The following is a 26386-nucleotide window of genomic DNA, read 5'->3' as shown; positions in this document are numbered from 1 at the left end:
CCTTTGTACCAGCCCCATGGTCATATGATCAAAATCCAGATGCTTGGCAACTGGTTCATACTTACGACCATTACTGTGTCCCTAGATCACCTTTTGCCACCTTTTGCCAAGCAAAATCAATGTGGGAGCCAGATTCGCTTAACAACCATGGCACTAATTTATCAACTGCAGCGATTCACTTAACAACTGTGGCAACAAAGGTCGTAAAACGGGGCAATACTCACTTAACAAACGTCTTCCTTAACAACAGAAATGTTAGGGTCAATTGTGGCCCTGTAATGAATTAAATCTGGATATTCTGATAGCTTTTGCACTGGTGTAAAACCACAGGAGTTATTTGCATAAGTTGGCATCGTTTGCAGAACCAGATAATATAAATTTTACATAATGATGTGCTTAGGCAAATGAGGTCAACTTGATCAAATCCTGTAAACGGATTGCTTGTCTGCAAATTGACATCAGACGTGATTGGCCGAAGGCCGTTGTACAAACTTGTTTGTACATCATCTGTGATACGAACGGTGTATTTTATAGAAACGCCTCGGATGATTAAAACCTCATTCCAGGGCATCAGGTGCCAAATTAGGGCAAGGCTGTCATGGTGACTTACACTGACTTTGTAATGCCTTTCTCACCCACCCAGATATGTCAAAACCTACCTGCTTCCTGACAGATCCAATCACAGCAAGAGGAAAACTGCTGTCAAGAAGAGAAGTTTAGATCCTATCTTTAATGAGACTCTTAAGGTGAGGGAGATGCAGCAGCTTCTGATGTGAGCTCCTACTAATCAAAAGCAAAGTTGTCTGCAAAGTCACCTTCCAAGGATAAAGCCTTCCAGCCTTCTCAAGACATTCCTTCTTTCTCCTTCTCCTCCTCCTTCTTGTGCCATATCTGTTATCAGACATTGGCGATCATGTTGGCAATTTATTTTTCTCAACAGCCGCACGAAAAAGTGCTGTTGAATTTTGTTCAAACCAGTCCCTTAGGTTTTGAAGCCATGATCATCTTCTTCTGCCTGGACCTTGTTTGCCTTCAATCTTTCCCTGGAGGATTAAGTGAAGGATGCCGTATTTTTCTGGGTGTCGCTGTAGAGAAGAGTATTCAGGAACATATCTAAATTTCCAACCCCCAAATCTGATTCCACCCTCTATTTTTAAATTAAGATTTTATTTTAATCTTTCCATTGAGCATGTCTTCCCTTAAATCAGTCTGTTTTCTTCTGGTGAGATAAAATCAGCCATTCCTGAAAAGAGTATCCGTGGACTGGAGCTAAGGATAAAATTCCACATCAAATCTCAAAACAATAGTCTATTTATAATTTGGGCTAGAGTTTTTTTGAACTCTCCATCCAGAGCACCTACATTGGCCTCAAGATTTTTCAAACCCCCCCCACCCTCCTCCTCCTCCTCCCTCCTCCTCCTCCTCCTCCTCCTCCTCCTCCTCCTCCTCCTCCTCCTCCTTCTTCTTCTTCTCCTCCTCCTTCTCCTCCTTCTCCTTCTCCTTCTCCTTCTCCTTCTCCTTCTCCTTCTCCTTCTCCTTCTCCTTCGTCTTCTGCCATATCCGTCATCGGACATTGACGATCATGTCGGCAATCCTATTTTTCTCAACAGCTGCACGAAAAAGTGCTGCTGAATTTTGTCCAAACCAGTCCCTTAGATTTTGAAGCCATGATGTTCTTCTTCTGCCTGGACCTCATTTTCCTTCAATAACTTTCCCTGGAGGATTAAGTGAAGGATGCTGTATTTTTCTGGATGTCACATCACATCACAAAGTATTCTAACTTTTGCTTTTTTATGGTTTTGATGATTTCCCTTTGCTTTCCCAGGCAGCTTATCACCTCCTCACTTCTGATTTTGTCAACCCAATTTATACGTAATAGCTGCCTGTAAATCCACATTTCAAATGCTTCTATTCTTTCTCCTGGAATTCCTAATGCAGACATTTCCTGGCGTAGAGATTCGGTAGCTTTTCAGAAGCAAGCTATTTCTGGAACACCACCAGGAATTCTGTTTCTGTTCCAGACAATTGACTTTTGGAAAACCCTTGAGTCCCTTCTGCTCAGTGTGGTTCTGGAAGAACAGAATATTTCTGAGAACATCGGAATGGTTATCTTTTATACTCAACTAATCCAAAGCAGTGTTTTCAACTTTGGCAACTTAAAGATGGGTGGACTTCAACTCCCAGAATTCCCCAGCCAGCATGGCTAAGATATAGTCATTTTTTTTTCATTTCATTTTATTTGATTTATATACCGCCCTACTCCCGAAGGACTCAGGGTGGTGAACAGGCACAAGATAAAACACATAGAATACAAAAATTTAAGAGCAGAAGTAAAATCGAATTAAATCAATTTAGCCCAAGACAAATTTAAAACCCCAGGTTAAGAACAAATTAAACTTTACATTAAAATTTACATTAAAAAGAGAATGGGAGAGGTTAGGCCAGACCAGCCTGGTGAAATAAAAAGGTCTTGAGAGCGCGGCGGAAGGTGCGTAGATCCGGGATCCTCTGTATCTCCGGGGGGAGCTCATTCCAGATAGTAGGTGCCCCCACAGAGAAGGCTCTCCCCCTGGGGGCCGCCAGCCGACATTGTTTGGCCGACGGCACCCGGAGGAGTCCCTCTCTGTGAGAGCGTACCGGCCAGTGGGAGGCCGTTTGTGGCAGCAGGCGGTCCCGTAAATAACCAGGCCCTAAGCCATGGAGCGCTCTAAAGGTGGTAACCAAAACCTTGAAGCACACCCAGAAGATCACCGGGAGCCAGTGCAGCTCGCGCAGGAGAGGTGTTACATGGAAGCGCCACGTCACTCCCATAACCACCCGCACGGCCGCACTCTGCGCCAGTTGGAGCCTCCGGGTGTCCTGATCTTTTTGCCCACTCCTGTCCTACATGAGACACTTAAGGGGAAGATGCTCACTGTTTTCTGCTACTTGAATCAGGAATGGGAAGACACTGTCTTTCAGATGTTTCTGAACAGTTGCTCTACATCAGGGTTCCCCAACTCCCGAGCCACGGACCGGTAACAGTCCGCTGCCTGTTGGGAACTCGGCCGCACAAATGAGTGAAGCTTCATCTGCACTAGGTAGTACATAAAACCACACCCTCCCTCCACACCATAATTCATGGAAAACTTTTTTTCCATGGAACTGGTCCCTGATGCCCCAAAAGTTGGGGTTTGCTGCTGTACATGACTGTTAGGCAGCGTTGGGCTTCAAAAACTTTAGCAAGGGGTTCTCTGCCCGGTTGCTGGGTAAGCGTGGCCATGGTAGGCATGGCCTAGTCGGCCTCCTGCATTACAGTGGGTGTATGTGTGTGTGTGTGTGTGTGTTTTTGCCCTCCCCGGGCTCCGAAGGCTTTCCTCGAGCCTCGGGGAGGGCGAAAACGGACTCCCCAGGCTCAGAAGCGAAGAAGAAATTCTTCCCAAACTTCCGGTAGGCCTGTTTATTGCCCTCCCCAAGACTCCCTGCACGCCCTGCACTTACCTGCATTTAAAACAGGCCGCGTGGGGACTCCTGGGAGGGGCGGGGTGGGTTGGGCGGGGCCAGCCAGGAGTGGGATTTGGGGGTTCTCCGAATTGCACAGAATCTTAGCTAGAGGTTCTCCCGAACCCCTGCGAGCCCCCAGCAGCCCACCCCTGCTGTTAGGTAGACAGTTGGAGCGTCCCCTAAAGTTGTCCATGTTTTCACCTTCCCTTTTCTCCTGTTTTTCCACCCATCTTGATCTATAGTACAAGATTGAAAAGGCTGAACTCCACGGGAGGATCCTGAACCTGTCTGTCTGGCATCATGATTCCCTGGGCCGAAACGTTTTCCTGGGAGAAGTGGAGATGGCCTTGAATACCTGGGATTGGAGCAACACCAGTCCAAAGTGGTTCAATCTGCAGCCCAAGGTAAGTGACCCCGGTTGGACCAGATGACGGGGAAAATGGGTGTCCTCGTATTAGTTTCCCAAAGCATCTGTAGCATCTCACCTTGTGTAACAACAGAAGGGGACGTTTCGTATGTGGGTGATTAGATATCTAATTCTCCATGAAAGTGGGTATCAGAATTTCTTCCTCATGGAAAAGTAGATGCTACAGCTTTCTCCTCGGTGTTTTAGTTCTGCTCTGCTAAGCTAACTGATTCTGTATGGAGACCAGTTGTATTCTTTGAGTTTCTATCAGCAGTTTGAAAGTCATGCAGGTCAGATGCAAGCCTACCATCCTGATGACAAGGAAATGCTTTATGTTGCAAACTTTCCCTAAATATTTTCATCTCTCCTTCTGACCATCTTCACACATGACTTAGTCCTTCCTTTTTTGGACCACGATTCATTGAGTAAACCTTAACGCTTGGACTCCCACTGCCCACTAAACCAAAACCCTGCTTGCAGCCAGATTTGGTTGCTTGTTTATAGCACTTAAGTGCCAATGCTGAATCTGAAATTACCGGGTCAGTTTATAATATAGGTAGTCCTCGAATTACAACAGCTCATTTAGTGATTGAAATTATAACGGTACCAACAAAAGTGACTTTTTCACACTTATCACCATTGCAGCATCCCCATGGTCATGTGATCACAATTTGGATGCTTGGCAACTGGTTCATATTTATGATGGTTGCAGTGTCCTGGGGTCCTGTGATCACCTTTTGCAACCTTCTGATCAGCAGAGTCAATGAGGAAGCCAGATTCACTGAACAACCGTGTTCCTAACATAATAACTGCAGTGATTCACTTATCAACTGTGGCAAGAAAGGTCGTAAAATGGGGCAAAATGCACTTAACCCAGGAGTCAGTAACCTGCGGCTCTGGAGCCGCATGTGGCTCTTTCATCCCTCTGCTGCGGCTCCCTGTCCACAGTTGGCTCCACAATTGATAGGGCTTTCAGTTAGGACAGGTAGAGGAAAAAGGATGCCATGCTAGGAGACTCTATGGTGGGGGAACCGGACTTCCGGTTGGCAGAGGAAAAAAGATGCCGCACTAGGAGGAGACATTATGGTGGGGGGAACCGGACTTCCGGTTGGCTCCAGAATTGAACGGGGGGCTTCCAGTTAGGGCCTTTGTGGCTCTTTGAGTGTTTAAGGTTGCTGACCCCTGACTTAACCAATATCTCACTTAGCAACATAAATTTTGGGCTCAGTTGTAGTTGTAAGTCAAGGAGTACCTGTAAAAACCAACAATGTCCCTTTCCTTAGGTCTAAATCTAAACAAAGTTTAACATGAGAGGAAAAGGCGATGAGGAGTGAGCCAAGCACCACTCTTTTGTAGAAATAATTTTTTATTAAAAGATTTTACGTATATAATGAGAAATATATTCAAAGAAAACAATATATTAAATGTGAAAAAAGGGGTGAAGAAAGGAAAAGAGACAAAAAAAAAGGAGATATAGGAGAAAGGAAATAACAGAAAACACACAGACACACACAGAGTCATACACCGGAGAAGCTATTTAGAATGCATAAAGGTTGACTCAGCCTTCCATCCTTTCGAGGAAGGTAAAATGAGGACCCAGATTGTGGGGGCAATAACTTTGTATAAAAAAGAACATCGCTTAGGGGGGCCCGAAAGCCCTACTAAGCAGGTATATACAAAAGTATGAAGGCTATTGCTTAACGCATTGTAAGCCGCCTTGAGTCTCCGGAGAAGGGCGGCATATAAATCGAACCAATCAATCAATCAATCAATCAATCAATCAATAAAGGCAGGCATTCCAAAATTACGTTATAAATGTAACAACATGAAGGGACATTTTATCATGCTTGGGGGACATGTAAAAAAGTTTTAAAAACAGATTGCAATATAGACAATATTAAAGATTAGTATATAATTGAAGCCAGAACTTTTAGGACTGATGGCTACACAGTTAAAAAAGAGTCACAGAAGATTTTTTTTTTTTAACTATATAAATAGTGTGGCAAGATTATTATAGTTACAATGATGGAAAGACTTGGCATAACCCCCTGTAGAGGAATAGTTAGTGAAATTGACAGGACTTGTTGAGGTGGAAAAATTGACTTCTTGGGTTAGAGAAAGGTAGCTATTGACCTTCATCAATGACTGGAAACTCTTTATGGATTTTTTTTTTTGCATAAAAGAGAAAACAATATTGAGACTTACTGTTTGGATGATTAGAAAAAATAGGTTATAGAAAGAAGGGAATTATAGTGTAATCTTAGAGAGGTTTGATTAGAATTATATATATATATAACTGTGGAGAGGAAGATTGGAATCCCTGGGCACTCCTTTAGCTTATCCTCGGAGAATCATTGGTTCACTTAAGCTTTGAAATTTCGTCTCCAATTAAGTTCAGTTGGCAACCACAGGAAGTAGTGGAGACGACTGTGCCCTGTTTTCTGCTTCTGTTGAAGCTCGTGCTCAGACAGGAATTAATTTTGTGTAGGTGTGTAGACAAATGTGGCTCTTTGAAGTGGAAAAGCCAACTGAGTCATAGAGCCACTGCAAATTGTGAAGGAGGGTCTGTGGTTCAGTGCAGAGTGCAAGTGATAGCTGGTGAAACCTCCCAGCCTCAATATCTTATCCTAGAATCCAACTATTGCCCTGTTTTGCAATCCCACTGTCAGCTCTGGAAGCCATCTTTGCATTGGATCTCCAGGCCTGCCACATTTAGTGCTGTGGGAAACTGGGAGGGGGGATTGTATGGAGCCAGGGTGATATATAGTCATAATAACATTCCTTTCTCTGGAAGTCAAGGACATGTTGCCCTGCACCTGGAGGGGTGTGACTTGGAGGCATCTCCAGTTGGGATAGTGCATTGATCGGGCCATGTGATGGACATGTGGCTGCTGGGGCAGGGACTTGGACTTTCCTTTGGGTGGGGAAAACCTAGAAGCTTTCAGATTCTGGTTTTCCCAGATGTGCCAATATGACATCTCTAATAAAATGGGACTTTGTGGAATTTCAAGCCTCGGAGTCTTATTCCGTTGGGGGTGTTACTTGGATCCCTGACACTCACTCTTTGTGGGTGGTGAAATAGATAAATTTATATACCGTTTTTGGACTATGAGACACACTTTTTTATCACCCAAAAGGGGGTGAAAATGTCTGTGCATCTTATAGACCGAATATTGCTGAAGCCCCGCACACCCACCAGCCATTTTATGGCCTCCACACGCCCCATTTTTTGGCCTTTTTTTGTCCCATTTTCAAGGGTTTTTTCAGCCCGTATTCGAGACTTTTTTGGCTCATTTTTGAGGCTTTTTTCCAGCCCATATTCAAGGCTTTTTTCGGCATGCTTTTGAGGCTTTTTCCAGGCCGGTTTCGAGGCTTTTTTCGGCCCGGTTTCAAGGCTTTTTTTGGCCTGTTTTCGAGGCTATTTTCGGCCCGTTTTTCCAAAAATGGGGTGCACGGAGACCAAAACCTTTTTGTTGTTGTTGTTTTCCTCTTCTAAATTTAGGTGCATCTCATAGTCCGGTGCGTCTTATAGTCCGAAAAATGCGATAAAGAGATAGTCCTTGACTTAATAAGATTTCATTTAGTGACTGAAGTTATAACGGCACTGAAAAAAGTGATATGATCATTTGTCACACGACCGTTGCAGCATCCCCCATGGTCATGGGGTCAAAATTCAGACATTCAGCAACTGGTTCATATTTATGATGGCTGCAATGTCCTGGGGTCATGTATCTCCTTTTGTGACCTTCTCACAAGCAAAGTCAGTGGGATTCACTTAACTATCACATTGCTAACTTAACAACCACAATGATTCTCTTAACATGGGTTTTTAACGTCTTTTATTGAATATTGTTCATATTGTCTTTGTTGTAAGCCGCCCAGAGTCCTCGGAGAGTTGGGCGGCATAGAAATACGAATAATAAATAAATAAATAAATAAATAAATAAATAAATAAATAAATAAACAACTGTTGCAAGAAAGGACATAAAATGGAGCAAGGACTACCTGTCTTCTGCAGTCCTGCTGAAATACATGAAAAGACTGAAAAAGGCCTCTTATGGATTGTCAATTACTGTAGCTATAAAAAAGGAAATGGAGGAAGGAAGGTCAACTGTTGGTTGTAGGTAGGAATTCTGGGAGTTGAAGTCCATCCATCTTAAAGTTGCTGAGGTTAACAAATACTGGCCTAAATGAATATTATCTTCATGGGTGTGACAGAAGAGAGAAGGCAGATGCTATTTGCCATCTTGCAACATGTTCCCCCAGACAGATAAACTTATAGTTGTGATAATTTGAAGCAGGGAAACTCCTGGGTTTTTCAAGAGAGATAATCTCTCCAGGGAAGGGAACCTGAAATGGTCTAAGAAGCTAACGGGAAGTTAGTAATGTTGAAATTGGATTCAGAGAGGGAAGAAAAACTAAGAGAAAATGACTAGCAAGCAAAAGATGAAATTACAGTCATGAGCTGCTGAACAGAGACAATTTCCAGGGTAATTCAAGATCCCTGAAAATGAGTTAACAGAGAAATCAGGAGGAGAATGACATGGCATGGGATCTGTGTACTTGGCTCAGCAGGAGAAGAGGATCTGAAGACAATCAAAAGAAGATCAAGGTTGCCTAGCCAACGGAAGGTGCTATTTTTTTTTTTATTAAGTCCTTGATTAACTCTTTGGGGAATGACGTAATGCCTGGGTACCTAGCCAAGGCTTAGTATAGTCATGCTTTCTTATCAGGAGAAGCAAGTCTAATGCAGGCAGGAAGATAATTAATGGTATAGCAATTAGGCCATAAAACGAGCAAGCGTAGGAGGACAAAAAGAAGGGTGAAGCTCTGGTGTGCGTTAGCCGGATGCTGCTTGCATAGTTATGTGACTGAGTCAGCCTCAATAAGAAACCCCATATCTTCTATCATTGATGTGCTACTGTGTTTCCCCGAAAATAAGACACTGTTTTATATTTTTTTGAATCCTGAAATAAGTGTTTGGCCTTATTGCAGGGATGGATTCTACTTACCGCCGCTACCGGTTTGCAACCGGAGCGTGCGCATGCACTTCTGCGCATGCATAGAAGCTTCTGCGCATGCACAGATTGTCCATGATGATGTCCGAGTGAGTGGACAGAACCAGAATCAGACTGAACCAGGAGCAATCCACCACTGCCTTATTGCCATGCACTCAAAAGCCGGATTGGACTTATTATCAGGGGATGTCTTATTTTGGGGGAAACAGGGTAGATATTAAGAAAATCAGAGGTGGTATTCAGCCGGTTCGGACTGATTCGGGCAAACCGGTAGTGGCGACATGGGGTGAAATGGACTGGACTGGACTGGACTGGACACTACTGGAATGGAATGGAATGGAATAGAATTCTTTATTGGCCAAGTGTGACTGGCACACAAGGAATTTGTCTTCGGTACACTGCTCTCCGTGTACATAAAAGCTATGAGTGATAAATCATGATCATAGTCATCATAAACATTCATCATAAATCATAAGATACAACACTTAGTGATAGTCATAGGATACTAAATAAGCAACCAACATAAATCATACTAAGAAACTTCAATAAAACAATATAAATTGTAAAGAAGGGTATATGTTCGCAATTGTCCTAGAGAAATATTGCACATGTGGACAAATATACGAGATCGCCCTCTGCCATTGATAGCCTCCCACCGGCCAATATGCTCCCACAGAGAGGGACTCCTCAGGGTGCCGTCAGCCAAACAATGTCGACTGGCGACACCCAGGGGGAGAGCCTTCTCTGTGGGGGCACCTGCCCTCTGGAATGAGCTGCCCCTAGAGGTTCATATGATCCCCGACCTGCGTACCTTCCGCTGTGCCCTCAAGACTCTTTTGTTCCAACAGGCCGGGCTGGCTTAGAAAATGAATTTTAAATTGGGTGTTTGTAACTTTTAACATAAGGGCCAAATTTATATATTTATTTTAAATTGTTTTTTAAATTTTGTGAGTATATGTTTGTTTTAATATGGCTGTACACCGCCCTGAGTCCTTCGGGAGAAGGGCGGTATAGAAGTTTAATAAACTATAACTATAAAGTTTAATAAACTAACAAATGCACATATGGCCATTGTAATTTTTACTTACCATATAAAGCTGCTTCTTGAAGATCTACTTGGGGAAAGACCAGAGAACAGAGGGAGGAAATTGCTGTTAAACCTCACCATTACATTGTTGTTGTTAGTTGTGAAGTTGTGTCCAACCCATCGTGACCCCATGGACAACGTTCCTCTAGGCCTTCCTGTCCTCTACCATCCTCTGGAGTCCATTTAAGCTCACGCCGACTGCTTCAGTGACTCCATCCAGCCACCTCGTTCTCTGCCGACCCCTTCTTCTTTTGCCCTCAATCTTTCCCATTTGACCACCTAATCCTTCTCATTAGGTGGTCAAAGTATTTGAGTTTCATCTTCAGGATCTGGCCTTCTAAAGAGCAGTCAGGGTTGATCTCCTCTAGGACTGACCGATTTGATCGCCTTGCAGTCCAAGGGACTTGCAGGAGTCTTCTCCAGCACCAGAGTTCAAAGGCCTCAGTTCTTTGGCACTCAGCCTTTCTTATGGTCCAACTTTCACAGCCATCCATTGCAACTGGCAAAACCATAGCCTTGACTATATGCCCTTTTGTTGGCAGGGTGATGTCTCTGCTTTTTAGAATGCTGTCTAGATTCACCATAGCTTTCCTCCCCAGGAGCAAGCGTCTTTTAATTTCTTGGCTGCAGTCCCCAACTGCAGTGATCTTGGAGCCCAGGAAAATAAAATCTGTCACTACCTCCATTTCTTCCCCATCTATTTGCCAGGAATTGAGAGGGCTGGACCCACCATTGCATACACATTGTGCCACTACTCTGGGTTTACATCAGCACCAGCCATCCCTGGACAGCTCCCCTATCCCCAGCCTTCCAGCCTATCCATTAGGCGGGGCTAATTAGGGCTTCCCATAGGGTCCCTGTCGAATTTCCCATAATAGTCCCCAGCAGCTTTCCCCCCCACCCCAAACTGTAACCTTGTACAGATACGCTAGGATTACAGTTCCCAGAATCCCCATGTTGAGTGGTGTTTCTGAGAACGTAATTGCAACATTTTCTTTCGTATAATATTATTGATTTTCAAAAAATGTACAAAGTCAAAAGATAAACAGGAAAAGATGGGGGGGGGAAAGCTCAGGAAAGAAAAGAGGTAAAAGTGAGGAGAAGAGAGTGGAAAAAAAGTAAAAAGATAGAAAAAGACCGACTTCCAACTTACTTTGGTACAGATACAGATTTTTTAAAAAGACATCAAATTTGTACCCAAAATTTAATTAACAATTATTTCAGTTTCTCGCAAATAATCCAAAAATGATTTTCAAATAGAAATAAAATTTGTCAAATTTTGTCTCTTCTTTCATCAGTTTTTTCATCTCTGCCAATTCTATCAGCTTCACCATCCATTTTTTCCATTATGGGTATTTATAAGTTCTTCCAGCTTTAAGCATATAAAAATCTTGCTGCCACTGACACACACACACACACACACACACACACACACATAAAGTTCCATGATATGTTTCCATTTGTTTGTCCATTAAATTCAAAACAAAACCCTCTGATTTGAATTGTACATTCACTTTTAAATCTTCTGCATTAACATGCATAGTTGAACCCAATATTTTCTAGCTTTGTGGCATGTCCACTAAAGATGAAAGAATGTTCCTTCGATTTGATTACATTTCCAACAAATATTTCAAGTCATACACTTCTGACAAGTTATCCAGTGCCATATATCAGTGAGCAGTTGGACAGCATTACTTGGTCTGTTGTGTGGATGTTTGGGTGGTTTAGGGGTGGGGAATTTGTGGTAGGTGGAGGAGTGTTTGGGGATTGTTATGTGTGTTGGACCTGGTCTTTGAGTGTTAAGTGAATTTTGTTGTATGGGTATACTGTGTACAATGACAATAATTATTATTTACTTTATTCATTAAACATGAAACTCAGTCAACTGAACATTCAAAAATGCATCACAAATACCATTGACTTGGTGCTAATGGTTGATATGGGCTGCTGCCAGCGTCCTAGGTATCAACCAAGGACCTTCTTAAGATGTACAATGTTCCAAGTAGCGCAGTTTTTTGCAGTTCCTCTGGTGTTATTGCAGGAAGCTGCAATTTGTTGATGTATCTTATAAAATTCTTGGACATGGTACCGATGACAATGGGTATCACTGTTACATGTTTCATCCATAGCCGTGTAGTTTTGATGGCCAGGTCGCGATATTTCATGATTTTTTCCAGTTCTTTTTCTTTGACTCTCGCATCTCCTGGTACCGCGATGTCAATAAATTGTACGTTTCGGTTTTCGACAACTGTGATATCTGGCGTGTTGTGTTCCAAGTGACAATCTGTCTATATTCGAAAGCCCCACAAGATCTTCACCTTCTCATTTTCTATAACTTTTTCCATTTTATGTTCCCATGACTTTTGGGATACAGGTAAGTCGTATTTTTTACATAATGACCAGTGGATTAATTTAGCAACTCGGTCACGTCTAGCTTTGTAATCAGTTTGTATGATTTTGTTGCATTCACATATTAAATGTGAAACAGTTTCGACTTTGTTGTTGCAAAGTTGGCAATTTGGATTGTCAGTGGATTTTTGTATCTTTGCTTTCATGGCATTAATTTGTAGTGCTTGTTCTTGAGCAGCGAGTATTAAACCTTCCGTTTCTTTCTTGATGGTTCCCATCTTAAGCCATGCCCATGTAAAGTTGTCATCACATTTTCCTTCAATGTTTTTCAAGTGCTATCCATGCAAAGCTTTGGTTTTCCATCTATTTAATCTGTCATGCAGCTGTTTTTCCTTATATTCTGCCTTTGTTTCTGTTGTTTTTATAATGTTCTTTGTTTTCACAGCCTGCAGCAATTTTTCTGTACTTTGGTTCACATAATCATTCAAACTTCGTTTTTTTTCTTCTACAGTTTGATGGATTTGCAATAGTCCTTTGCCCCCTATTTTTCTTGGCAGGTACAACCTGTCGATGTCACTTCGTGGATGTAAAGCGTGGTACATATTTAAAAGTTTGTGCGTTTTCTGGTCCAAGTTTTCCAGTTCAGCATTTTTTATTATTTATTATTATTATTTATTTATTATTATTATTATTATTATTATTAGTAGTAGTAGTAGTAGTAGTAGTAGTAGTAGTAGTAGTAGTAATAAGGTGATTATGATTATATACCAGTGATACTGCTGGAGAAGAAGAGGCAGAGCCAGGAGGTAGAATCATGGGAGGACTTAGAATTGTTACATGTTCATAAACGCTTCCAAGTCCAGCTCCTTTTGAATTCCATTGACTATTATCTAGTGCCAATTTAGTGCTGACCATTAGTTGACTAGATATTTGTTTATAGGCTTGGGCAATAAATCTTAATTGGAACTTAATGTATGGTCCTGATTCTTTGTCCCAGACTGATACATCATTTTATAAAAATTCTCTTTAAAATGATAATTCAGTGTAAATTCCAACCCTTTCTTCCACATACCCTCCACTAGTTACAATTCCAATATTTTCAGTGAATGCCTGGTTGAATAAAATTGCCCTTTAGCAATGCAACATTATGGACATAACCTATATAATTCAATTAGAAGCATCAATACAGACTTGTCACTTGTGCAATTTGCCTAGAATTCTTGCAAACCTAAAACCATTTTTGGAGCAGTGTTTTCATAGAATTATATAGTAAATTTTAGACATCATGCTTAATATAATTTTACCGTTTACATTACAATTTAGCATAAGCTACATCCTGGATTTCCCATATTAGCTGCTAGATAGGTTATTTTACAAATGTATTTTAACTCTGTCTTAAATTTTATTTGTTTATTATCTGTACTGGTCTTTGCACACAATAAATTGAATTCAATGATTGATTGATTGATTGATTGATTGATTGAATGAATGATGGATGAATGAATGAATTATATAGAAGGAAGGAACCTTGGAACTCATAACCACAATCCTGCTGTTGGCTGAATTTCTCCTTTCCGCTTTTTCAGACTCCTGCTACACCAGATATGGTCTCCAACCATGGTAAACTCAACCTGGCCCTGAAATTTATTCCAGCTGGATCAGAAGGTGAGATTTAAGGATCCCTGGGGTTTTTTTTAGGCATTCTCCTTTACCTGCTATGGTTTCAGACTGGAATGAAAATGTCCATTCCTTCTTCAATACCCACCATTATGACTCCCAAAGGAAGCATATCCTTAGCTGATCTCAAATAGAATCATGAGAATGAATAAAACTAGTATTTCATAGAGTCATAAGACTGGAAGTGATCTTGGTGGTTACTAGTCCAACCCTTTACCCAAGAGCCTCTCCTTGAAGGAGATGGGTGGTCTAGAAACATGAAATATAAATAAATAAAGGCAGGAGACCTTAAACCATCTTGGACAATGGTGGTCCAATTGTTTCTTGAAAACCTCCAATGATGGAGTACACTCAACTCTAGGAGGCAAGCTGCTCCATTAATTGTTCTGTCAGGAAATTTATTCTTAGTTCCAGGATCTCTCTTTAATGAGCTGCCACCCATTGTTTCTTGTCCTGCTCTCTGATGCTTTGGATAATAAGTCCACCCCCTCTTCTCTGGGAGAGCCCCTCAAGTATTGGAAGACTGCTATCATGTCACCCCTTAATTCTTCTCTTCATTAGGCTAGGCATACTTAGTTCCCTCAACTCTTCATCGTACCATTTTGCCTCCAGACCCCCTAATCATCTTTGTTGCTCTTCTCTGCGCTTTCAAATTTGCAGTTTCAAATTGTATAATCCAGTTTTATCAGGCAGAAATGCTGAGATAAGAGACTTCTAAGAGTTACTGTAGAGAGCCTTGATAGTACAGTGGTCTAAGCACCCTGTTATTAACACAGCTGCCTGCAATTACTGCTGGTTCGAATCTCTCCAAGGCTCAAGGTTGACTCAGCCTTCCATCCTTTCTAAGGTAGGTGAAATGAGGACCCAGTTTGTGGGGGCAATAAGCTGACTTTGTATAAATATACAAAAGGATGAAAGCTATTGCTTAACGCATTGTAAGCGCCCTGAGTCTCCGGAGAAGGGCGGCATATAAATCAAATTAAAAAAAGAAAAGAAAAAAAAGAGGGGTACTCTAAATCCAGGAGTGGGCTGCTAGGGGTCTGCAGGGGTTCAGAAGAACTTGTAGCTAAGATTCTGTGCAGTTTGGAGAACTCCCAAATCCCACTCCTGGCTGGCCCTGCCCACCCTGCCCTGCCCCTCCCAGGAGTCCCCACGCGGCCCCTTTTGGATGCAGGTAAATGCAGGGCGTGCACCGATGCTTGGGAAGGGCGAAAAACGGGCCTACCGGAAGTTTGGGAAGGCCGGTCCAGAGGGCCTCTGGAGCTTGGGGTGGCTGTTTTCGCCCTCCTGGAGGCTCAAAGAAAGCCTCCAGAGCCAGGGGAGGACAAAAATGCCCCTCCCCCCCCATGGTGCTGAAGGCTGACTAGGCCACACCATGGCCACACCCACCCAGTAACCGGGCAGAGAACCCCTTGATAAAATTTTTGAAGCCCACCCCTGTCTAAATCATGATGGAAAAGCCAAAAATAAAATAAAATAGAATAAGAAGAGACCATTCTTACTAGTAGGTGGGGGTGGGTGAAATGCAGCTAATCCATCACTTTAAAAAATCTGATGTTTGGGAAGAAGGGGAAACAGTTCTATTTGGCTCACTTGGTGGTCTTTCTCCCCACTGGCTTTAAAAGGGAGGAAGCCCCCTCCTCTAGTTCTAGGACAGTGCAAAGGAAGGAAAAAAATATAATACGTTCCAGAGACGTAGCTGTGGGGGAAAAAAATCAAACAAATTCCTCTGGCACTTGAAAACCAACATATTTGGCTCCAACTGGTCCAGAATGCGGCCGCATGGGTAGTCACGGGAGCTACCTGGCGCTCCCATATAACACCTCTCCTGCGTGAGCTGCACTGGCTCTCGGTCTTCCGGGTGCGCTTCAAGGGGTTGGTTATCACCTTTAAAGCGCTCCATGGCATAGGACCTAGATATTTTCGAGACCGCCTGCTGCTACCGACGGCCTCCCATCGACCTGTGCGCTCCCATAGAGAAGGCCTCCTCGGGGTGCCATCAGCCAAACAATGTAGGCTGGTGACCCCCAGCGGGAGGGCCTTCTCTGTGGGGGCACCTACCCTCTGGAATCAGCTGCCCCCAGAGATAAGGAGAATCCAAGACCTCGGTGCCTTCTGCCGTGCCCTTAAAACCGTTTTTTTTTCCAGCAAGCCGGGCTGGCCTAACACTTTTTAAACGTTTTAATTGGTTTGTTACTGTTTTTAATTATGGGGCCAAATTTATATATATCTTTTAATGGTATTTTAATATTTGTAGTCTGTTTTTACGTGGCTGTACACCGCCCTGAGTCCTTAGGGAGAAGGGCGGTATACAAATTCAAAAATAAAATAAAATAAAATAAAATAAATAAATAAATAAAATAAAATAAATAAATAAATATTTACTACTGCTTTTGCAGACTACAGTCCCGTGTCACTGGCAGGCATTTGTGCTCAAATAGACTTGTTTTATGATACCTTAAAGAATAACAGGTCCTTGTTTTGGGAGGAATCTAAGGGACTTTGACTCCAGAACTCATTAGTTAATCCACTCTGGGCACTGGAAGAAGCTTGGGTTCTAAAATCTAGACCCATGATGGCGAACCTATGTCATGCGTGCCGGAAGTGGCACACAGAGCCATCTTTCTGGGCACGCGAGCCATCTCCCATTGCACTTATGGGTTCTGGCGCACTGGACAGCTGGTCTTCACAGAAACCAGAAGAGCAGTCGCCCGGTGCACATGCGCACGCTGGATGGATGTTCTTCCGGATTCTGGCACGTGCATGCACACTGGCCATCTGGTCTTCTGGTTTCTGGTGCGCATGCATGCGCCCAAAGACCAGCTGGCCGGGGCGCATGCACATGCCAGAAACCAGAAGAGCAGCCGCCCGGCACGCACATACGCCCTGGGCAGCTGCTCTTCCGGTTTCTGGCACATGCGTGCATGCGCGCTCTCCCGTTTCGGCACTCAGTGTCAAAAAGGTTTGCCAACACTGATCTAGAATAAGTGACACAGATCTGCAATCTTTGGATGATTTGGGCTAAGGAGAGGTATTGAACTGGAGGTTGGCATCGTGTTGAGGGTGGAGGGGTCTGCCTTCCAGAGTCCCCTTTCTTAACATAATTGTGTTTCAGAGCCAGGACTTCCTCCCACCGGAGAACTCCATATGTGGATCAAGAATGCAGAGAACCTTGTACCTCGGTGGGGAACCACAGCAGATACCTTCGTTCAATGGTAACTATCAGTGGTTGTAAGTCTCTTGTAATGGAGAAAGATTTGGGTTGGCTAAGAAACTGAAGGCCAGGCTGGTTTTAAGTATTACATAGTTTGATATATATCGATGTATCTCGATGTCCCTTGCCTTTCTCAGTAGGACAATCACAATTATTCAATCTGTCCGCCTGTCTTTTTTTCTCCTCCTTTCACCAAAAAAGACCACCAGTATATTCCTTGTTTTTTCTGCAAAACTCTTTTTGACGACAGGAAAACAACTGTATTTAAAACGAATCTGTTATCTATACTTTGAAGGTTTATAGTCAGTGGTGAAATTCAAATTTTTTTACTACCGGTTCTGTGAGCGTCGCTTGGTGGGTGTGGCGTGATTTGGTGGGTGTGGCAGGGGAAGGATACTGCAAAATCTCCATTCTCTCCCCACTCCAGGGGAAGGATATTGCAAAATCTCCATTCCCACCCAACTCTGGGGACAGCCAGAGGTGGTATTTGCCGGTTCTCCAAACGGTTCAAAATTTCCGCTGCCGGTTCTCCAGAACCTGTCAGAACCTGATTGATTTCACCCCTGGTTTAACCCCATATACCTATAAGAGGGAAGGTAAAAACTCTTAAGAAAGAAGGAATTTCTAGACAATTTATTCTGTTGCATCAGCACTCAAAGCACTAAATTCTTGTAGAAGATCACTCAGATCATTTGTTAATGCCTTTTCACCCAGTGCCAGGGACACAAAAAAACCCCACACCTTCCACACACACTTATTTGGGGGGAAAGGGGAAAAATATGGACACACATGTGAGGTCCTTGGGGCACTCAGAACTTGTTTTCTTGCAAATGTTTCATTACCCAACTAGATAACATCATCAGTGCTAAAAAGGAATGGGGTTTGCTCTGTTTAAATACAACTTGTTTGCCCTGTGTTGGTAAGTGTTCTTGGTGGTTGCTTGATTAGGCTGTTGTTCGATTGTTTGAGTTCATGAAAGTTCCTTGATTGTTGTTTACAATTTGGTTGTTTGGTGTTAATCTTGATGTTAATCTGTTTATCTGGTTGTTATTGCCGGTAAGGAGGTGTTTTGGTCTTTTTGTTCCTTTTTAGTTTTTTATTGTCTCTTTTAAATGACAAGTAGATGTGGTTTATCTCTACACAGCTGTTGATAGCTGATTTGTCTTGACTGTCAGGCTTCCACGAATTCTCTTAGGATTTTTGGACTTGGCTTGGTCTAGGATGCTCTGTCTCCCGGTTGAAATTATGGTTAAGACTGTCTCTGTGTTATGCAATTAGGGAATTCCCATCGTTGTGTCCCAGTAATCTCTGTCTATTGGATGGGCTCCTGCACGACACAGAATAGTAGCCTTGACGGATGTTTGCGCAATGGTGCACTTGGATAATTTTAAACTCTGGACTCAGTGAACCTGATGGAATTCAAACACTCTTGTCAATGGATGGGCACTTCTCTTTAGATGTAACTAGACAAGTGTGTGATTTGTTGGGTCAACCTTTCAAAGAAAGGTAGTGGAATCTGATGTGACTGGAATGAACATTACATTTTAGGTTGAATATATATATATATATATATATATATATATATATATATATATATATATATATATATATATATGCATATTCTTTCTAGCCAGGTTTTACCTACGTAAACTAAGTTGTTCTACAGCCCTGTACAACTTAGTTTACGTAGGTAAAACCTGGCTAGAAAGAATATGCACATAAAAGCCTATGAAAAAGAAAAAGACATATATATATATATATCTATATCCCAATGCTAGATGGTCCATCTAAGAAAAGTATATATCATAAATAGATTAATTGTAGTGGCAAACAAACTTTTTAAGGAGGAAAAATCCTCTGGAGAAAGGCTTAATCTCTCTTTTTAATAGTCTTGATCCAGCTCATACATACATCCTAACACAGAGCTTCTTTTTGTTAAATAAAACGTTATTAGTTTGGATCAGTTAGTTTGAGCCCTGATTTCTCTGTGTTTAGCCCTCCCTGAAAAAGTCTACTGTACTGTATACAATGGACCAGAGGTGATATTCAAAATTTTCCCCTACCGGTTCTGTGAGTGTGGCAGGGGAAGGATACTGCAAAATCTCCATTCTCTCCCCAGTCCTGGGGGAAGGATATTGCAAAATCCCCATTCCCTCCCCACTCTGGGGCCAGCCAGAGGTGGTATTTGCCGGTTCTCCGAACTACTCAAAATTTCCGCTACCGGTTCTCCAGAACCTGTTAGAACCTGCTGGATTTCAAGAGCCCTGGTGGCACAGCAGACTAAAGCACTGTTATTAACATCAGCTGCCTGCAAATACTGCAAGTTCAAATCTCACCAGGCTCAAGGTTGACTCAGCCTTCCATCCTTTCTAAGGTAGGTAAAATGAGGACCCGGATTGTGGGGGCAATAAGCTGACTTTGTATAAAATATACAAAAGTATGAAGGCTATTGCTTAACGCATTGTAAGCCGCCCTGAGTCTCCGGAGAAGAATCAAATAAAAAATAAAATAAATAAATAAATAAAAATATCCCTGCAAAGAGCTCAGCTTGCACTGTATTAGTTTGACAACAGCAAGCCAGGAACTTGGAAGCGTGGCTATTATTAAAAGAACAGCTTCCAAACTGAAGAACTCAAAAGAACTTCAAAAATATCCATCTTATCTCCTTATCATCCTCTTCTAGCTACATCCTCCCTGATGACACCAAGTTGAGCCGCCAGAAAACCAGAATTGTGAAAAAGACTCTCAACCCCACTTTCAATCACACTATGGTCTATGATGGCTTTGACGTTAAGGACTTAGCAGAGGCATGTGCCGAATTCACTGTGTGGCAACGGGAGACTTTCTCGAAGCATCGGCTTGGAGGCATCCGGTTGAGTCTTGGCACAGGTGAGACATCAAAGCATTAAAATAACGAAGGATGGATGTACAAAGCCTATTGTTTTGAAAAGAAAATACTGGAGAACTTCATAATGTTCCATTCCTCCTCTGTTCTGGGGTAATTCTGTCAGTTTTCCAGAAATCAACTCCCCTGCTTGTTCTAGAGCAGTAACCCAATCCCAAAATAAGTGTCATCTAGAACTGGGGTCTCCAACCTTGGCAACTTTAAGACTTGTGGACTTCAACTCCCAGCTTTGCCGGCTGAGGAATTCAGGGAGTTGAAGTCCACAAGTCTTAAAGTTGCCAAGGTTGGAGACTCTAGATCTAGAACACAATGTCTTGAATACTACTTCAAACCACACGGTTTGGAGAATCAATGTCTGGAAAATTAGCAAATGCCACCCCCACTCCCCAAATCAAGATGACCCAAAAGGGAAACAGTAAATTTTCCATATCCTTAGATAATTGAATAAGAGGAGGTCTACAACTCCTTGTCAAAGATTCAGTAGCCAGTGCTGCATGCACACAGGTCTTTCTTTGAGGATGTAATTGTATGCTCTTGAGCCTAGGAGTAACAGTGACATTCTGTATTGTGTGTGTGTATAGTTCTTATCCAGAAAAATTGTTTTAGAAATCAGACAGCCTGCAAAATATGCTTATCATATCAGAAATAGAATAACAGAGTTGGAAGGGACCTTGGAGGTCTTCTAGTCCAACCTCCTGCTTAGGCAGGAAACCGTACATCACTTCAGACAAATGGTTATCCTACATCTTCTTAAAAACTTCTAGTGTTGGAGCATTCACCACTTCTGGAGGCAAATTGTTCCACTGATTAATCATTCTAACCATCAGGAAATTTCTCCTTAGTTCTAAGTTGCTTCTCTCCTTGATTAGTTTCCACCCATTGCTTCTTGTCCTGCCCTCAAGTGCTTTGGAGAATAGCTTGACTCCCTCTTCTTTGTGGCAGCCCCTGAGATATTGGAATCATGTCATCCCTCGTTCTTCTTTTCACTAGACTAGACATACCCAATTCCTGCAACCGTTCTTCATATGTATATACTGTATAAGGTAAGCTCTGACTTGAGACTCTGCTTTTAATGCAGGAAACAGCTATGGTCTACCAGTCCCCTGGATGGATTCAACAGAGGAAGAGCGCCACACCTGGGAGATGATATTCCAGCAACCTCAACAGTGGGTGGAAGCTACTCTTCCCTTGAGGACCAACCTGAGTTCAAGGACTTCATCCTAGCCTTTGGCTGGGGATTCCTCTGCTATCAGGAAGGATTAGCCTGGTGGCAAATTGATGACTGTACCCTCATTACAACCCCTTTGGTTTTGAGAGTTTTTTTTCCTAGGATCAGGTTCCTGATGGCTGGAAAAAAAGCGATGGCCCCTGAGACAAAGGCAGAATAATAACTGTATTGATATGTGAAGTCTGCCTCTTCTTACCGACTTAAGGGGCTTCTACAGAACTCTTGTGAAAAACCTCTACAGTGGGACGACTAAGAACACCCACCTTATTTCAAGGAAATAAACTGCCTTATGGTCACCTTTGCCCCTTTCCAGTGTTCTCCATGCACACGGCCGATGATTCCTACTGTATTTTTAAATAACCATTTTTATTAAGCTTCTCTGCACACCCCACCTTCCTTCCTTGTAGAGATCCAGAGACACACAAGCAGTCCCATTAAGTCCTCTTTACTTTCTCGAGGTCCCCTAAAGCCTGGCTTGCAGTGTCTCTCATCCAACTAACGCACAGTGGTGGGATTCAGCCGGTTTGCACCACTTCGGGAGAACCGGTTGTTAACTTTCTGAACGCTTTGGCAAACTGGTTTGTTGGAAGAAATCATTAGGGCAGAGAACCGGTTGTTAAATTATTTGACTTCCACCACTGCTGACACCACCACCACTACAGCTGCATTGCTGGGTTTTCGCTAGAGACTGCAGCAGTGGTGGGTTTCCAAATTTTTTTATTACCGGTTCTGTGGGTGTGGCATGGCTTGGTGGGCGTGGCAGGGGAAGGATACTATAAAATCTCCATTCTCACCCCACCCCAGGGGAAGGTCACTGCAAAATCCCCATTTCCTCCTGATCAGCTGGGACTTGGGAGGCAGAGAATAGATGGGGCGGGGCCAGTCAGAATTTTTACTACCGGTTCTCTGAACTACTCAAAACGTCCACTACCGGTTCTCCACAATTGGTCAGAACCTGCTGAAACCCACCTCTGGACTACAGGCTTGGAGGGGAGGAGACATAGAGCAGTCCAAAATTGCCGAATTGATCTCCGTAGCCAAGATGCGGCTCCAACGAAGAAACTCCTGATCCTGGAGCAGCCCCTCTCTCTAATAACGGTAGAGTATCACAACATTCTTCAGTCCTTTTTTTGGTACTTTCAGCAAGAAAACATTTTCTGCTTTTTTCCTCAGTCCATAATGCATATTGCTAAATTCAGCAGAAAGTCTTCCACGGAAACTGTGACGTTCTCCCCAAATCTGTTTGCTCTAAAGATGATTTTTTGGGGAGGGGTCATTTTCCTGGGCCAAAAGGAAAGATGAAAAAGCCAATCTCTGACCTCAATATGAGGACTGACAAGTTAAAAAAATCTTTCCAGCCTTATATCTCAACTGCTGGTGAGAAGATGGACCGGGCGACCAGAGATTGTGGTCCTGCAAAGAAATCCAAGGCTTCCTTTCCTCTTTTTTCTTCTCACGGTTGCTGGTGTAGCTGCTGCTTGGACAGGTTTTGTCGGTGGTCCACGATGGCTTTCCAAATACGGCACACCATTCCCCCTCTGCCAAGAGAAGACAACCAATTAACCAACTGGCATCTCTACGGCTGTGGAAATGAACGTTTGTTGGTAGGTCAAAAGTAACATCGAACAGAACGAAAGGCAGCTTCCTGTGGTTCCTCCTTATTGATATGCAGCCCGCTTTTCGAGGAATTACCGTATTTTTCGGAGCATAAGATGCTCCGGACTATAAAACGCACCTATGTTTTTTGGTGAGGAAAACAAGAAAAAGAAATATGCCTCTGCCTCCCAGCAATTTTGCCTCGTTACAGCAAACAGCCTGCTTTACTTTCATTTTTGTTTTCAGCATAGCTTGATTAGCACAAGGAAAATAAAAATCTGCTCCCAGCAATTCACCTCCTTGCAGCAAGCAGCAGAGACCCGCGTAGCAACAGGCAATGGCAATCCCTGCAGCCTGAAACAGCTGAGAGTTGGGAGGTCGAGCCAACTGACAATCAACTTGTGCTAATTAGGCTGTGCTGAAGCTGAAACGGGCTGTTTCTTCTTGCTGCTTGCTGCAAGAAGGTAAATTGCTAGGAGGCAGAGGCCAAAGGGTGAGAGCCAGTGGGTGGGCGGGGCTACATTCAGTATATAAGACGCACCCAAATGTTCACCCCCTTTTAGGGGGGAAAAAGGTGCATCTTATACGCCAAAAAATACGGTAATTGGCTTGCATTTTTTAAAAAAAATCTATTATTGCAGGATCACAAGATCAATTCCCAGGAGCTCCCAAATAAGGAAGAAACAGCAGCACCCTCTTTGAAATGTTAGAGAGATTCTGCTTAAATATGCATTTTTTTTTCTTAGTAATCAAGAAACTAACATTGGTGCCAAGGATAATACCAAGTTATCTGCAGCAGGTGCAGCTGGCATCTGCATGATAAGTGTGATGATACTTAAATCTTACAGGCATAATAATAGTACCCAAACTTTTCAGGATTTTAAATGGTTTTTTTTTTTAAATGAAATTATCTTTGGAGCCTTGCTTATCAGGCAAAATTACATGCCGGTCCTGAAATGATTGCCCCTTTCCACCCTACCTGATGCATGTGTATCGGAGATCATCGATTGTAGCCAACTTCAGCAAATCGTTCAGGGTGAATCCATGGTAGCAGAACTTTTAAGAGAAGAGGATAATTTCAGTGCCTGGCTTGATTTACATCCCAGGTTTTTCCTGCAAGTGTTGAATGTGGAATTTCTTTTGCCCGATGCGATTCTTAAAGCCACCACCTTACATCACCTTTGCCAAACAGGTTGAATGGCAAGCAAGAATGGCCCCAAGTCATTTTAGTAAGCTCCACAGTTGAATGGAGTCTGGACTGCAGGCCTCCCCTGTTCTTTGTCTAACCCAGAGGTCAGCAACCTGCGGCTCTGGAGCCACGTGTGGCTCTTTCACCCCTCTGCTGCGGCTCCCTGTCACTCAAAATATGCGTCACAACTGCCAATATGCAATACCCGCCGGCATGTGATTTATTGAGCTTTTCGACCCCCGGTAAGCCAAGTATGGATAAATCCAAGAAAAGAAAAATTTCAGAAGAAAACAGAACATTTAATTCAACTACATATGCTAGTTCTGTGGCCTCTCAGGAAATAGTCAGGCACGGGAAGGTTTTTGTGGCTCCTGGTGTTTTCTTTTCTCTGGGAAACAGGTCCAAATGGCTCTTTGAGTGTTTAAGGTTGCAGATCCCTGGTCTAACCATTATGCCACTCATCTGGGGAAATAGAAGTAGGGGCAGATGTTGATACCACCTGCTGCTGAATCAGACCTACCACTGCCACTGTGGCTTTGTCTGCGCCATGTTTCTCTAACCACTCTGCCAGGAGGGGATCGCCAGCATTTTCTTCTTGGTCCCAGGAAGTTGGAGAAGGAGGGATTTCTAGGAAGGCAGATAGGAAAGAAATCAAATCAATGATTGGATCAACTTTGTTCCCTGGCACTCCACTCCACACAAATTCCCTCACAATTCTTCGCTTCAGATGGTCTTTGTTGTTGTTCCCAAAGCTGTATCCAGCTCTCCTCCTGGAGGAAATGGAAAGCTGGGAGAATAGGCAGAAGAGGCTATGCGGTTTCACAACAAGGGAAACAAGTCTAGAAGACAAGTCTCGCTTCTCTACCACTGCAAAGCTCAAGTCTGTGTGAACTGCATGTTGCACCAGGCTAAGGATCAGCAACCTGCGGCTCCGGAGCCACACACGGCTCTTTGGGCCCTCTGCTGTGGCTCCCTGTCAGGTGATCCCACCATTGGCTGGCCTCACCCCTCGCCCTCCCCTCCCAGTCACTCCTCGCCTGGCCTGAGAAGGTAAGGGCGACGGTGGGGGATGGAGAAGTGGCCAGGGCAGAGACAGAGACACAGAGAGAGGGGAAGAGAGGGAGGGAGGGGAGAGAAAGAGATGTCAAAAGGATTGTGTAGTTCCCGGTGTTTTTTAACAACTGGTTCTCTGCCCTAATGACCAGCTGGGTAGGCATGGCGGGATGTGTGTGTGTGTGTGTGTGTCATGTGACTGGTGGAAGTGAGTGACATCGAGTTGGCCACGCCCACCCAGGTTTTGTGGCTCCCGGTGTTTTCTTTTCTGTGGGAAATGGGTCCAAATGGCTCTTTGAGTATTTAAGGTCGCAGACTCCTGCACCAGGCCAAAGATGATCCTGACAGCAGAAGACTTCAAAGAGAAGCTTCTGCTGCTTCTGCTCTGAAGGCTGCATGTGAAAGATTCGAGAACCATGTGTAGGCCCCTCCCCTTTGCTACTGAATTCTAATTTTAATACTATCAATAGATAATGTTAAATATATGGAGTTCCCACAACACTCTTCAAGTTGTTGGTAGTACAGTGAGCCTTGGTAGTACAGTGGTCTAAAGCACCCTGTTATTAAGACGAGCTGCCTGCAATTACTGCAGGTTCGAATCTCGCCAAGGCTCAAGGTTGACTCAGCCTTCCATCCTTTCTAAGGTAGGTAAATTGAGGACCCAGATTGTGGGGGCAATAAGCTGACTTTGTATAAATATGCAAAAGGATGAAGGCTATTGCTTAGCGCATTGTAAGCTGCCCTGAGTCTCCGGAGAAGGGCGGCATATAAATCAAATTAAAAAAAAAAAAAAAAAGTGGAAAGTTCAAGACTTGAGTAAACACATTGGCCCAATAAGAGAGGCTTAATTAATTTTATCCATGAAGGGTTTTGGTGCATTGCTGTGTTACAGGAACCTAGTCAAATGTTTATATTACACTGTACATAAAAGTAAAATGTGCAACCTTTATCTCGAACAAGTTCATTTGTTGCGGCTTTTAAAAAAAAGAGGAGAATCTTGTTTGGGGAGAGACCACAGCAGTCAAGTCTCTTGAGCCACTGCATGGCAACTTACTGCAGATGGCTGGGAATATGAAACCTGTTTGATGCAGAATCTGTCTTGATCGAAGACAATTTTCACAAATGAAGGCAAATATGCATCTCTAGGACAGTGGTCCCCAACCTTTCAGGGCTGGTGGCCC

At 43.2% G+C, this 26386-nt stretch overlaps 2 protein-coding genes across 2 annotated transcripts in view; one reads left to right on the top strand and one right to left on the bottom strand.

The window, feature by feature from the left end:
* SYTL1 (synaptotagmin like 1) overlaps positions 1-21635 on the top strand; it is a 35179-nt gene extending 13544 nt beyond the window's left edge. Inside the window, exons 9-14 of the mRNA XM_070949703.1 lie at positions 644-746; positions 3726-3887; positions 13930-14008; positions 17136-17235; positions 19918-20123; positions 21218-21635. Of these exons, the coding sequence (XP_070805804.1) occupies positions 644-746; positions 3726-3887; positions 13930-14008; positions 17136-17235; positions 19918-20123; positions 21218-21363 (796 nt within the window). The 3' untranslated portion in view covers positions 21364-21635. The remainder of the gene's footprint in view (positions 1-643; positions 747-3725; positions 3888-13929; positions 14009-17135; positions 17236-19917; positions 20124-21217) is intronic.
* Positions 21636-22761: 1126 nt separating this feature from the next.
* MAP3K6 (mitogen-activated protein kinase kinase kinase 6) overlaps positions 22762-26386 on the bottom strand; it is a 76823-nt gene continuing 73198 nt past the window's right edge. The window contains exons 27-29 of the mRNA XM_070950123.1: positions 24673-24779; positions 23943-24019; positions 22762-22905 (exon numbers count right to left, since the gene is read on the bottom strand). Coding sequence (XP_070806224.1) covers positions 22821-22905; positions 23943-24019; positions 24673-24779 — 269 coding nt within the window. The 3' untranslated portion in view covers positions 22762-22820. The remainder of the gene's footprint in view (positions 22906-23942; positions 24020-24672; positions 24780-26386) is intronic.

This window comes from Pituophis catenifer, unplaced genomic scaffold (genome assembly GCF_029215685.1).
Source record: "Pituophis catenifer annectens isolate HBS135680 unplaced genomic scaffold, rPitCat1.0.hap2 SCAF_9, whole genome shotgun sequence".
Classification (NCBI taxonomy): Eukaryota; Metazoa; Chordata; class Lepidosauria; order Squamata; family Colubridae; genus Pituophis; species Pituophis catenifer.
The sequence above is the reverse complement of the archived record's forward strand: the minus strand, read 5'-3'. Positions and strand labels throughout refer to the sequence as shown.